The 15,714-nt window shown below is 38.0% G+C and overlaps 1 protein-coding gene across 1 annotated transcript in view; it reads left to right on the forward strand.

The window, feature by feature from the left end:
• The first annotated feature begins 972 nt into the window (after window positions 1-972).
• Window positions 973-15,714, forward strand: part of LOC112053496 (uncharacterized) — a 136,382-nt gene continuing 121,640 nt past the window's right edge. The window contains exon 1 of the mRNA XM_052884549.1: window positions 973-1,119. Within this exon, the coding sequence (XP_052740509.1) occupies window positions 1,096-1,119 (24 nt within the window). The 5' untranslated portion in view covers window positions 973-1,095. The remainder of the gene's footprint in view (window positions 1,120-15,714) is intronic.

The following is a 15,714-nucleotide window of genomic DNA, read 5'->3' on the forward strand; positions in this document are numbered from 1 at the left end:
AATATTTCCTTTTTAAAAGTTTTAAAAAAGTTTGCGACATTAAATGTTTATCTGTAGGTTGACTCACTCAACTATAATAAGGTAACAAATGGTTTCCACAAAGACGAAGTCGCGTGCTAGTAATATCGGTAAAAGCGTTAATAGTGCCCAGTGTCTATAAGTATAACAAATATCCTAATACAACGAACAAGTTTCTAATAAACTCTCCATTTTGAAATCAACGTACCATTCGTGTTTAATCCACCAACACTGCAATATTTAAGTTACTCAGAAATGAAGCTGGTTAATTAACTCGATTAAACTACATACAAACAGACGTGGGACCGCTTTGAGAGCTTTCACGACAGACATAAGCTTCCCCCCTCCTCCTCCCTGCGCCGTTCTAAAAACAATTGTTGCGTTAATGGCCTCATTACAATGGCGGACGGCGGAATGGACAGAAATTTAATTAGTGGAACTCTGACAAGGAGTTCGCATTAAAAAAATATATGTTAACGTTCGAGTAACGGGGTGTTTTGTAAGTATGGTTTGTTTTTAGAAAATTTTCCGATCAATAACATTTTTTTTTATTATTGTCAGCCTATTTTAATGTCACGACGTCTTCTTTCTTACAGGAGCGAGGGATTTGGAGTGTAGATCCACCACGCTCGTTTAAAGCACCTCCTTGGGAGGAGGTTTTAGCGGAGTAATGTTAATCCCGAATTCTGCCTATCTGCTATCTCTATCGACATTAATGATGGGGCAATTTTCCCCCATCAAGCAAAGTTTGTGGTATTTTGATGAAATCGAAAATTATTTTACGTCTTGAATGCCGCGTTATTTCTGAGTGTTATTTATCGCTGTATTTTATGAGAACGGGAACCTCACAGTTGAAACTTCGGGGCGTAGGCTAGTATTTAATAAAGCCGAACCGAATATGTCAGAAAATAAGAAAGCCATAATTGGGACAAAGTCGATTATGTCCTGGCAACACCGCGAGGACATTGCAGTCCAAAGAGCAGTAATCGGTAGGCATAGTCGTGTCGGGACACTCGTGTCTGTGTGTAGTGCTATCGTGCAGTGCCAGTGCTCGGGGATGCGCCGGCGCAGGCCGCCATGCTGGCCCTCCGCCACGCCAAGGTACTTAGACTACTACTTATTTCCAATTAAAAAAAATCGGTCTAAAATGAGGGAGATATTGGTGTCCATACATGTTTTTTTTGGAAGAATATTTGCCATATCTTTTAAATATGACCAATATTTCCATTCCCCATTGTTGTGGGTACGACAACAGACCAACGGGGGCGGTGATCGAACCACCACCCCTTGGTGATGAGTCCGATCGCTTTTACCGTTGAGCTATTGAGGCTATATAATATAATATAGTTTGACATAGGATCTCCACTTAGAAGTCAGTTAAAAGCTTTATCATTCATTCATTACAGTGGGGATATAGAGCTTAGACCCAACACGTTGTCTCAATGCGGGTTGGCGGAATTTGGGTCAATCACTATCAGATGTTGATGGTGATGACAGGAGTCGACGACTTCGCTTCAGATTTATTTAAACTAGCGGACCCCACCCCACCGAGAATCAAGATTTTTTTGTGATAAAAAAACAACCTTTATGTCGCTTCAAAGTCCCCTCTATCTTCCAGTGAAATTCCCATTGAAATCGGTTGAGCCGTTGCAGAGATTAGCCCGGACAAACAGAAAGACAGACGGACAAAAATCTTGATTATGTTTTGTTATCGTGTAAATTGTTATAAACTCTTGAAAAAACAGTTATTTTTGAAATCACAGATAAACACTTTAATTTCATATATATGTTTAGATTATAAAGTATTATATTGAGAGTTTTGTCAGGTGGTTCAAATATTTTATAATTGATTTATCATTTAAGATTACGGCTGGTAAGATTTATCTCTCTAATAAAATACATTGTTTGTGGAAATATATTTGTCTCCTGAGGAATTTGGACAAAATATTTTTTATAAGAATAAATCACAGGAATTACAATGTCTTACTTTCGAACCTTTGCGTAATAAAATAAAAAGACTTTATTCTAGTAATATTTTGCAATTTTAACTTACAATCTAACGTTAGTTAAAAAGAAATAATTACACTAAGAACAAGTTGCCTGTACGGAGAAGGCCTCCCCCAAATCTTTCCATAATTCCCTGTTTCGGGCTGTACACATCCAAACCATGCCACTCGTTTGTGAGAAGACCATCCTCCATCTTCTTTTCTGACGTCTTATTTTTCTTTTTTTTTACCAAGGGGCGAAAAAATAAAGAAAAAGGGGAACCTTTACGTAGAAATATAATAAAATAATACACAATATTATTTACATACAATATTGTCAGTCAGGTAAAAATGTGCAATAATTTGGTAAAAGAGTATGAGAAAAATATAATTCATAACGGTTCTCCTGTAATGTATCTTCATGTCGATTGATAATAATTTCATTTCCCGATTCGATACATTCGCCGATAATAATATTGTTATAACGGGGTCATAACTCATGCATGAGATGTACGAGTATGTACATTGTACATGTGCATGTAATATTGTGTAACGTATCTCGATGACGTAATAGTTAGCTCATCGGCTGATTGGGTCCTCGGTTGGGGTCCTAGTTTGGGCGAAAAATACATTTTTTATAGGTTGTGTTTTCGATTTATAAATACTAGCGGACGCCCGCGACTTCGTCCGCGTGGAATTCAGTTCTTCACAAATCCCGCGGGAACCATGGATTTATCCGGGATGAAAAGTAGCCTATGTGTTAATCCAAAGTAAAATCTATTTCCATTCCAAATTTCACCCAAATCGCTTTAGTAGCCGCAGCGTAAAAGAGGAACAAACATACTTACACACTTACACTCTTTCACACTTACACACAAACTTTCACCTTTATAATATTAGTGTGATAGTGTGACTAGCAAACGCCCGCAATACCGTTCGCGAGAAGTCTGTTTCTATAAACCTCGTGGGAACCGTGGATTTTTCCGGGATAAAGTAGCCTATGCCCTTTCTCCAAGTTCCACTTTATCTCTATAGACAATTTACTCCAATTCTGCCCAGTGGTTTAGCTGTAAAAAACTATAAGAGACAGACATACAGACTAACAGTCTGATTGACAGACAGACAGATAGAAAGACAGTCTAGGATACGAATCTAGTAGGAGAAATTTTCTATTCTGTACAATCGAAAAAAAGAAAATACATTTTTTTGTACAACGTACATCGTTCACCACAAAGAACATACAATATAATAAATACAATAAAATACACAGTACTCAGAGCCTCTGCTTACTCTAGTTAAAATTTTGTGCACACTAGGAAGTATGAAGCAAATACCTGTGCACAGCTGGGCTAATTTCAGTAGCCAATTATAGAGTAGAGGTGCATTTGAAAGGTAGAAGGTTTCAAGGGTCTAAGACTACTAGTCTGGGATAGGAGCATTGGTTGACTTACTTTAAGCCTTCTACAATGAGGTGGGTCCGGCTATTGCAGGCTTTTGTTTGTAATTAAGCTCCTCGCCGCTTGACGTGAAGTTCCATACAATGAAAAGCGTATTTTCATGCCGGATGTCCGGTGGGCGGTAAATTAAGCGCGGATATAAATTAAATGTCAACCACCACTGTAATTACAGGCGAGGACGTATGTATTTTTTGACATATATTTGTATTATTTTTTAATTATTCATTTTTGAATTCTCATTCTGAGAGCTTGACTGAAAATTCATCTGATGTTGAGTGACGATATATATATTAAGATAGTTCTTATGTCACAAAATTATTAAACTAATACTGAAATTACGAAAAAACCTGATTACGATAAATCGCGAACCAAAATCTGCTTGCTATGGTAAAAGATAAATAACTAATTATTATCTACTACCTCAGATTGCAGTTGTCAAAGTGCATTAGTGTCGTATCGCACTCGACATGGGTGTAACTGATTTTTTCGTACTTTAATGGCGTATCCGCGTTCATCGGATTTGACCTACAATTTTACCGTTCTACCTTCGTATTATTGGAGCAGAAAGTAATTGTTTCATAACATAACACACAGAACGTATAAAACGCTAAAGAGTCTCCGCTAACTTATAATTCATTTCAATTTTGAGCCGAATATATTTCTAGTAGCGGACTTAGACCCCTTTATTCCAGCCCTATCGCAAAATCCGTTCTTAGTGGATACCTAACTATAAACTACCTCCGTGCCAAATTTTAGCTGTGTACACCAAGCGGTTTCGTGATTTAGTGATGAATGACCTTTCGCATTTATATATTAAGATGCACGAATATGTATTTCTAGACTTATTAAAACCATACATATCTAAAATTGATGATTGATTTGTATCGATACATCTGTTCTGCAAAAGTTGAATTTATTAAACTTTGTGTTTCACAAATATTCCCACAACAACATTTCGAAATGTTATCCTAAAATTTTTATCCTAAATCTTGGAACATATAAAAAGACGTGATGTATAAAAATCGAACCGTGATCACATCGCCCGTAGTACGAGTTATGTTTCACGTTGCTGTCTCTCATGTTTTTGCCGAGGTTGTATGATCTATACATATAAATAAAATTGAAATATCTATACATATAAATTATTATCTATACATATAAATAAAAATAAAATGTCTGTGATTTAAATATGAATGCCAAAATGCAATGCCAAAAGATTTTTTTTATACACTAAGTACCTAATTAAAAATATAAATATAAGTACTTAACAGCTTAAAATAGAGGATCAGTAAACCTTGTACAGCTTCTCGGGTCGTGAAAAAATAACCTAGTTCTTTCTAAAACAAGAACAAACTCATAGAACTCTAGTGTTTTTATGTTTAAAATAGGTACACACCTATCCTTCAGTTTAAATTGAATACCAACGTCACAACAACTTAAACCTCGTACTAGGGGAACAGTCATAGCGAGTACACGGAGTCACGTCCCGCGATTTACGACGCGCACATATTGGCTTAAGAGGAGTGCGAAAAATTGGGAACATTTGAGATTATCAACATCCGCGACAGGTGCGCGCGACTGACGCGGCGCCGGCTGTGTACGTGCAGCGACAAACGCGCTGGGGAATTACAATAGATAAACGAGGAAATGACTCGTCGTTTGTGGGTCACGCTCTTTTACGAACGATTGGTTGCGTCGACATACACGTCGCGTCGTTGTCTATTTTTTGTGGGACGCAATATGTTTCGTTGAGGAATGAGGAGACAATCCTGGCTGCAGCAACAAATTATTTCTATAAATTTAATGTTTTGTCACCAGAACTCAATAAATCCTTAGTTGAGAGGACGTGATCCAAACTTTAGTTAGATTTAACTCATACTAATTGGGCCGGTTAAATTAAAGCCATCACAGTTTTTGTCGAAAATTGCGAGAGTACCGTCTCCTCAATATTGTCAATAATTTCTTTATTATATTATATTTGCAACTGTAACCTTAACCACAGAAAACATAATAAGCCTTAACCGACAATAACAGGACAGGTAAATAAAAAAATTGTAAATATATCATCGTTATTGTTAATCAGTGTTGGTCGACCCCTCACTAGGTGACCGACGACATCAAGCGGGTTGCAGGGAGCTGCTGGTTGCTTGCAGCTTAATACGGTGTTAAGTGGAAGTCCATGCAAGACGCCTATGTCCAGCAGTGGACGTCCATCGGCTGTTAATGATGATGATGATGATGGTTGTTAAACAATTGCCAGATATCGTATCTTGGTGAGATCTAATCGTTTCAAAACGACGTCTTGTTCTTTATAAACAACGCTACAAACTGGCTTGCAAACGCTGATTAAATTTAAACAACGAATTATGCTGCCGTATAATGGCTAATCGTAAGTCCCCATTTCCCTTAAGTTTCATTTGTCCTGAAGCAATCTTTTACTTAATCCTAATTAAAGTTTATAAGTAAGGCCGTGGATTTCTGAATGTAAGTCAAAATAAACAAGCTTTTTGGGACTTTTTTTAGGAGAATTACATTTTATTATAATAATTTATTATATAGTTGCTGATCTATGTTGCATTGTCACAAGATCTGGTGGTCAGCTATGTTTCACTGGCAAATTTCAAACTCCTTAAAATTGTTTACTTTGCTTTATGTCCTTCGACAAAGGCATATAAGCAAGTAAACCGGAATATTGTATTGAAGAGTCTGTCACAAGGCACATAAATAGAAGGAAATGTATTTCTGTATGGCTCTTGCTATTAAAGTGTCTGGTATACAGATCCCAAAGACAATGGGGATGATGACTAGGTTTCAATATATTGATTTTTATGAGACATTCGGGTAAATAAGGATTACCCGAATGCCGAAATAAGGAATATTAACTAATTTAAATGTAAAAAAAAAGATTTCGCCGAATTGATAACCTACTCATTTTTCTAAAGTCGGTTAAAAAGTATGTTTGCAAAATTAATAAGATTATAAAATTTAAAAATCTATTAAAAATCTTTTGGCATTTTCCAATATTTTAACTATACATAAACGCACAAATACCAAAGATATTTATAATTTTGTTTAACACACGTACAAATCTAACGTTCATTATGATCTACGACGTCATTTATTCGTGCCATTTCGTATGGGGCGTTTTTCAGGGATCCGCGGCACCACCGCAAATATGACCAGTTAAATCCCTGTAGCTCCGAAAGTAGTGATCGCAGATACCCTGTTACTTTTACAAAATTGCTTTACGATTAGCATACTCCTAATTTATATACAATTTAAAAAATTGTCATCATTCTTAATATATTTTTCTTCTTCTTCTTGGTCGCATTCTTCATTGCTGAAGGTCATGTCCGCACTGCAGTCCCTTCGATGCGTTGTTAACGATTCCCCTCCACACATTCCGGTCCTCAGCTTTTCTAATGGCTGTTGTTACAGGAAGTCCAGTGAGTGACTGAACCTGGTCAGACCAGCGGGTAGGTGATCGGCCGCGTGGTCGTTTCCCTTCCACCTTGCCCACCACTATTACTTTATCCAGGTTATCGGGAAGGCGACGGGCTATATGGCCAAAGTAACTCAAGATCCTCTGATAACATACAGTTGTAAGTCTAGTGGAAATGCGAAGCTGTTTCAGTATCGAGATGTTTGTTCTTCTGGCGGGCCACGGTATACGAAGCATCCGTCTCCAACACCACATCTCAAAGGCAACTCTTTATGATACGCAGAATAGCTTTCAGAGTTCTGAGCGCTCGCAAGTATTGTCCAAATCGTATGAACAAATGAACGGTATACATCAGCTGTTGGGAAGAGCGTCGCGTACAATGGGATCGGTAATTAAAACTGATAAGTGTCTGAATCGCTGCGCTCGACAATGAAGCTCTTTGCCGTAATGTGGTGCCGTTTGTTTTGTTGCTTTGTTTGATCCGACATGGAGCTTGATGGATCGGAAATAGTTTCATTGGGTTACAGACTTTTAAACATATAGAAGGAGGCTGGCCTTGGGTAACTCAGGACTTAAATTATTAAGTTTTTAAATTAAAAAACAAATCTAAATATTTTTTCCTGAATTCCAGCAATTACAATGTATAGCTACATTGTAATAACAATGTTTTACAATAAATTAAATAGAAATTAATATTTTTATTCAATTTATTAAAAACATAATAACGAAATTAGCGTGATAGCCCAGTGGATATTACCTCTGCCTCCGACTCCGGAGTGTGTGGGTTCGAATCCGGTCCGGGGCATGCTCCAACTTTTCAGTTGTGTGCATTTTAAGAAATTAAATATCACGTGTCTCAATTGGTGAAGGAAAACATCGTGAGGAAACCTGCATACCAGAGAAATATCTTAATTCTCTGCGTGTGTGAAGTCTGCCAATCCGCATTGGGCCGCGTGATGGACTAATGGCCTTACCCCTCTCATTCTGAGAGGAGACTCGAGCTCAGCAGTGAGCCGAATATGGGTTGATGACGTAACGAAATTAATCGTAACTTAAGGAAATAACAACATTTGACGAAGTTACTGAAAAAAACACTGACAAATTAAGTTAATAAAGTTATTGTACTTATACTTAATATATTTTCATTATAATTATAATAATGTTTCGTATATATGAATATTATTTGAATATAAATGTAACAGTGTAACATGGCTGTGTATTAAATTAATTAGATACGATGTAAACTGCGGTGAACTCAACAATTATATAATCATATTCTGGAGCACGATATGAGTAGGTATATATACATAGATATATTTAAATGAGCATCATATGAGCATGTCTACATAGTTCATATAATATGAGTACATATATCTATGTAGTATATCTACATAATAGATAGACGTTGGGGTTCCAAGGTGCTGGAATGGCGACCCCGCACTAGAAAGCGCAGTTTTGGTCGACCCCCCACCAGGTGGACTGACGTCATCTAGCGAGTTGCAGGGATTTGCTGGATGCAGGCGGCTCAGGATCGTGATGTTTGAAAGTCTCTACAAAAGGCCTATGTCCTGCAGTGGACGTCTATCGGCAGATGTGATGATGGTGGATGACGATGTAGTATATTTACATAGATATACTCATATATCAGTGCGTAAGTAAATATGTACACACATACATATTTCCTAACTCAATGTCTATGTTAAAAACTGTAAGCATGTATAGAAATACTAAATATGTAGGTATTTGCTAAAAAGTCATTTATATTTCTGTCAATTTATTCCTGTAGGTTTTTTTTTATTTTAAAAGAAAACTTGCCTTGGCGTTTAAATGTCGCTAATATTTCAGTTCCCCTCCAGTAGAAAGGCTGTCAGTAGGGGTTCGAACCCATAACCCTTCGGTGTTAAATTCCCTTCACCGTTAAGCTATCGCGGCTTAATTTTTGCAAGAGATATTGTAACCATTTTGCTTTGCATCGACGAACACCTTCACTCTTCATGGCACAGTGGTATGCGCGGTGGATTTACAAGACGGAGGTCTTGGATTTGATCCCCGGCTGGGCTGATTGAGGTTTGTCCAATTGGTCCAGCCATTTGTCCAATTGAGCCAGGTCTGGCTGATGGGATACTTTGGCTGTAGCTAGTTACCACCCTACCGGCAAATGCATACCGCTAAGCGATTTAGTGTCACGGCAAACATATGTACAAGGTCACGGTACGATGTCGTGTAGAACCGAAAGGGGTGTGGATTTTCATCCTACTACATCTTAGATTTCTTATCATCTTAGACATTATCACTTAGCGTCAGGTGTAGTCAAGGGTTAACGCGTAAAGAATAAAATAAAAAGTTGGATGGATGGATAGTTCCCTCTATAAGTATTTGTCCAGTAGTGGCATAGTAGTGTTCTATTCCGCTACTCTGATCTATGAGCTTCAAGACGAATATGCATAGTCTCGTTCGCTAGACGAGCGTTGTTACAAAGACCTCTAAAAGCAATTACAGCTACAAGGTTACATTCTATTATAAAGACAAAAGTATTACGAAAATGCCTTAAGCACATTGATACATGCTACCAAAGATATGTTTTATGTGTGTTCTATATCTGGCAATAGGATTGCTCCGTCTTTAACTAATATTTTAGCTGTTAGATATTGTTCTTATTGTAAAAGCTTGGATCAGTGCAGCTTATTTTATAGTTGCCTAAAAAATCCTTAATGTAAAACTGCACTCTCAAGGAGTATTAGTTCTAACTTTATTAACTAGTTAATAAAGATATTTTCTTCTCTATCATTTATTTACCCTTACCTTTCTTCTTCCTTAGGCGCTACAACTCTTGGTGGGTCTTGACCTCCTCAACCACGGTTGTTTATTCTCATTATTTATTATTGTTTGACCTTTATTAGGTTTGTGGTAAATACTGGAATTTGCAACGGCAAAATTATCTTTTATTTTATTATTATTCGTTCATCATCATCATATCAGCCGATGGACGTCCACTGCAGGACATAGGCCTTTTGTAGGGATTTCCAAACATCACGATACTGAGCCACCTGCATCCAGCGAATCCCAGCGACTCGCTTGATGTCGTAAGTCTACCTGGTGGGGGGTCGACCAACACTGCGCTTACTATTGCGGGGTCGCCATTCGTTACCCTTTTTTAATTCTTAATAATGGCTTTAAAATACAAAATGTAATACAAAAAACTATTAAAAATTCATTTAAAAAAATTCAACCTACTCTTTCACACTTTGAGTTCCCCACGCAACCTTATACGCGCATACAAAACTTAACTAACCAAACTATGGTATCGTATCTTCGCATGATACGTGTATCTTCGCAGCATCTATATCAGTGGTGTAAGCAGGATGAATGGGCGGGCGGACGGCGAGCGATGAGCGGGGAGTTTTCCTCACTTTCCCCGTCGCTGTGTCGCATTGTCGTTGCTAATCATGGCATTATTGTACTTTATGCCAATTGTTAGATTATATATCTACATCTATATCTTATTATCTTTATTAATAATTTTATGTTTCTTGTGACGTATTTAGTACTAGCAGACGCCCCGTGGTTTCACTCGCGTAGATTCTGTTTGTGCCGTGATAGCCCAGTGGATATGACCTCTGACTCCAATTTCGGAGGGTGTGGGTTCGAATCCGGTCCGGGGCTGCACCTCCAACTTTTCAGTTTTGTGCATTTTAAAAAATTAAATATCACGTATCTCAAACGGTGAAGTAAAACATCGTGAGGAAACCTGCATACCAGAGAATTTTCTTAATTTTCTGTGTGTGTGTGAAGTCTGCCTGCGTGGTGAACTATTGGCCTAACCCCTCTCATTCTGAGAGGAGACTCGAGCTCAGCAGTGAGCCGAATATGAGTTGATAATGATGATGATGATGATGATGATGATGATGATGATGATGATGATGATATCTTATTATCTATATTAATAATTTTATGTTTCTTGTGACGTCATATTTCTGCAGTTTTTAGTACTAGCAGACGCCCCGTGGTTTGACAATTAACCATGGTAATGGTACAAAGTTTTTCTAACTCGGTTCAGTAAATCCAGATATTACCCCCTACAACCTTTATCAGCTTATAACACTATGTATAACTTTATGGTCATAACATTTGAAATTTAATTTTCATACATTTGAAAAAGTATGAAAACGTCATAGAAGTTAAATTGACCGCGCCCGCCGGTACTCCCAGTATAAATCATCCCTTTGATCTCACTTTGAAAATGTCGCCTCATTTGAAAACTATTTCCACAGAGCGACCGCGTAGATCGAGCGCCTGCGTCAGCCTCACATACCTCATTTAAGGAAAAGAGAAAATGTGTCAACCCATGATTCTACCATAACTAAGTTACTTACTTGGTGCTTTGGAAGATAGCAGGTTTTAAGGCTCCAGATCCTCCATTGTATTGTAAATATTGACGACTTCTCTGGCGCAGTTGATAGTGGTTCTCAAAAGAGAGGTACCGATTCCCAACCCGGGTCAGTGTAGGATTTTATAATTTATAAATTGGCTTAAGCTTGGTCTAGAGGTAGGCAAGCGATTTTGCGTTCCGGTACGATAATCCATAACCGTCAGAGGTATGGGTAAAACAAACAATAAACATGTACCTATCTCTTCCCAGTAAGCCTGTATAGATCTTAGACTGTATTGTCACTTCACTGTCTTATTTGAGATCAAGGACTAACTTCTCATGTAATAATTGGCTGTACTTACCTATGGTAGGAGCAAAGGCTGACAAACTTTCAGCTTTCATAAAATGAGGTATGTCTGACTTATACAGGCTGTCGGTCCAGCGCTTAGACACTAAAAATGCACAGTATTCCGCAGTTTAAAATCGCTCAGATTGTCATAGCGGGGATTGTATTGTAATTTATGAAAGTGTAACATTAATCATGGCGCGATGTGATCGGTGGGAGTGTCGCGCCAGCTGGGAAGGTAATTACAGCGAGGGATTCGCTACAGTATGTCTTTAGTATGTACTCGTATATAGTATAGGTAAAGGTTTCGCCACACTTCGGGCGGGACGGTATTTGTACCTACTCGTACTATCTATAGAAGGCTTAGAATCACACAGCGGGCAATGGAACGAGCTATGTTAGGAGTATCACTGCGTAATCGAATCAGAAATGAGGAGATCCGTAGAAGAACCAAAGTCACCGACATAGCTCAACGAGTTGCGAAGCTGAAGTGGCAACGGGCGGGGCACATAGATCGAAGAGCCAATGGACGTTGGGGTCCCAAAGTACTGGAATGGCAACCCCTGCACTAGAAAGCGCAGTGTTGGCCGACTCCCCACTAGGTGGACTGACGTCATCAAGCGAGTCGCAGGGATTCGTGAATGCAGGGTCAAGATCGTGATGTTTAGAAGTCCCTACAAAAGGCCTATGTCCTGCAATGGACGTCCAACCGCTGATATGATGATGAAAGTGATGGATAATGATGTACCTATAGGTATACTCACCTAAAAACTGTTACCTAAAATCATCAATACATATAAGTAAAAATTAAGGTTCTGTCTGTGATTTCAAAATAACTATGTCTTTTCAAGTGATTATAATATTAATATACGATACCAAAATGTAATAACTACAGAATTGTACCAAATTGAAAGTGGTAAGAATTTTCATTAAAACGCTGCTTAATTAAAATTCAAAATTGAATAATTTCAGGAGTCAAACACTGTTTGTATGACAGGTTTCCAAAGCCGCTTTGCACTAAAACCAATAGCTACATCACATAAAACATTGTAGGTATATCAGGACAGATACAACACTTTCTATAAGAGATTTCCAAAGCGCTTTCACTTCACTGCCGTTCTTTTGATATAGTTCGTCTATATCAATAGAAACCTTTGAAACTAGTCGGGCATACTCACGTGAGTTTTATCCATGTTTCATAATAAATAATTATGACTATACCTTGGCAAGTCCGTTGATGACACTCCCATGATATGCGGGCGACGGGCGGAACGGACTGCGCGGGTGGCTGAATGAAGGACTGCGCGAGTAAGAAGTCGTGCGAGCGGGGCATCGCTACCCCCCTCCCGGCCCACGCGGATCATCGGGAGTGTTATGAACGAATTTACCAAGCTATAATACTCACGATAGTATAAAGTCTTTGACTTCTGAAGTTCCTGCGTCAATTTGTAATTTAAAACTATATATCAACTGTAACTTAAACATGAAAATTCAACCCAAGAGAACTATATCACAGATGATTAGCATAGCTATTGTACTCACAGGACAGTCGCCTCAAATCAGCTTGTACACAATTGTTGTAGACAAATAAACAGACAACACACAAGTCCCGTGCAGCCACGTCACAAAGTTACTCGTCCCCGGGAGGAAGGGGGGAGGGGGAAAGTTGCAGGACTCGCCGCCTGCATGCTAAGATACCGCCATGTTGACGAAAAGTTCGCTACCCGCTGTTTTCACAATCAAATAGAACTGACTCACCGAAATTTCGTCTACCAACCTGTTTGATAGAAAATGAAACGAATGCAGTATGAGGGAACATTCTGTGCAATGTAATATGTTAACTGGATATACTGAGTATCCTGAATGAATAACATTATGTTATTGATTGAATAAAATTATGTTATCGCCGCGTTGGCCGCTTTTAAATTTACATGTTTTTAATAAATAGTGTAGGAAATAGTAGTCTGTGACGGATATGACGTCGCTCGATCTCATGTTGGCTTCAGTGTACTCGTGGCGTTCGAGCCGTCCACATCTCTTCTTGTGTAATTCTTTATGGGTTACTTGGGATAGGCGGGGAGAGTGACTTGAGTAGAAAAGGGGAGTGTTTGATATCAGTCAAAGGATCCTTTAATCCTATACACATCGTTCACAAGTGCGTGACTCCACTCAAGGTCATTCTCTGCCATTCTAGGGTCTTATTTTGGTTACAGTTTGATTTGTTAATTAAGTTGTCCTGACAAGTGTTGTGAACATAACCGTTGTTCGACATTAGTTTTCTTATATTTGTAATCACTTTTGAGTCCTATAATAATTATTACAGTTCGTTTCATGTAACATAGTACGGGTGACAGTTAGTTTCAGTCTTGAAAGTTTGCCACGATTCACGATAGTAATACGTATTATGAACGCCATACAGGCGACTGCCGCTATCTAAATAATACTTTAACTGCATATTTTAACGGCCTACTAACAGGACCCGACCTTTTTCCTTTTAAGAGAGATGTGAAGCTTACACACACCACGTTACTTCAATGCGGGTTGGCGAGCTAATTCAGAGATTGCGTTGCGACAGAAATAAAAAAAAAAACACAAAAACTGGGTACGTTTTTGTCTAAACTAAAAAGCGAAAAATAACATCGAATTTGCTACCTTCTCAGTAGCATCAGTTGAAATGTGGTGCCAAGAGTTCCCTCAATTTTTCGAGGATAACATCATCAAATCCTGATATAATGATAATGGGTCCATCCAAGAATTATCATTTAAAATGAAAAAGAATATTTAAACTAACGGAAATATTAACGGACACAAATAATAGAATGTCCTCCTTTTCGGAAGTCGGTTAAAAAAGAAAAACTAAAGTTCTCAGTTACTCTCATGAAAATTGTAAACCTGAAAGCCTCGGTCCACAATAATTTCATTAGCGAGCGTTTTTCCAGTAGACTCATCCCGGAACTCGAAGCTACCAGAGTCGTCTGCATAAGTTTTAATCAAACAACTTTCGAGGATGTCTCTAGGATCCACTACCTCAGCGGATTTACATTATAGTAGGGGAGCCCAGGGTACTAAAAAGACCGATTATTTTCATTACGGAATCCAGATTTAATATATGATCCGTTACAAATTAGTATCATCTGTTGAATAATAATATTAGTTTTAGACTGGTTTAATTTCAGTTTGTTTGACAGTTGCATAATCAAATTTATGGGCGAGTAGCTACATTATATAATGTACCTACGACTTATACACGAAATACGCACATTTCAAAAATATGTATAAATCCCAATTATTTTTATTAGTGATTTTGATTTATTATATAATAAAGGATTTTTTGGTAATTTTATTATGTAACGTGCTGGGCCCAAAATGGTCGGTCTCCTTTGCAGTTACAGATACGGTTAGATTAAATGAATCAGGAAGAGTGAATATTTTTTGTATATTTTTTTGCTGAAAGCGGTGGTGAGAAAAACTACAGACTTTAAAGACAATTATTATTACCTCAGTTAACTGGAATCGTCAGAAAATATTATCAAAAAAACAATTTCTGTGCTCGTGGTACGAGAACAGACTCCTATTCCCTTACGTTCTGTTCAAATCGTTAGATTTTCAAAATACACACCTTTTCGCTATTAACTAACTATGACGTGCTAGTTGAGTAGTTTATTTTTTCGTTACCCTAAATGTTCCTCCCTTGTGTTCATTTGCCGCGCTCGAGTAAATCCAAAAATCCATTCTTCGGCTCCTATACTATAACGAATAATTCGCGCAGTCTATTGTGTGACTTCAGTCATTAAGATAAGATCTGTTTCGCGAGCGGCTGATAGTTCGATTGTTCATCTGAAGTTTAATTGGAGTTTGACGCACTCGTCGAGCGTTTCAATAAGAAGCTGCTCATCAAATGTAGATCAGTGTTTACTCTTACGACACAAATACCTAAAGATCAACTGAAACCCTTCTGCTTCCGTTATATAAATACTTAAGCCAGCAATCCCGCAAATTAACATTGAACTCTTCGTATTAATTCATAAACGTATTTTCATACTTTGTTATTTGCTACCCTCCTTATATGTTTATTATCCCCAATAAAAAATAACTAG

This window comes from Bicyclus anynana, chromosome 12 (genome assembly GCF_947172395.1).
Source record: "Bicyclus anynana chromosome 12, ilBicAnyn1.1, whole genome shotgun sequence".
NCBI classification, from domain to species: domain Eukaryota; kingdom Metazoa; phylum Arthropoda; class Insecta; order Lepidoptera; family Nymphalidae; genus Bicyclus; species Bicyclus anynana.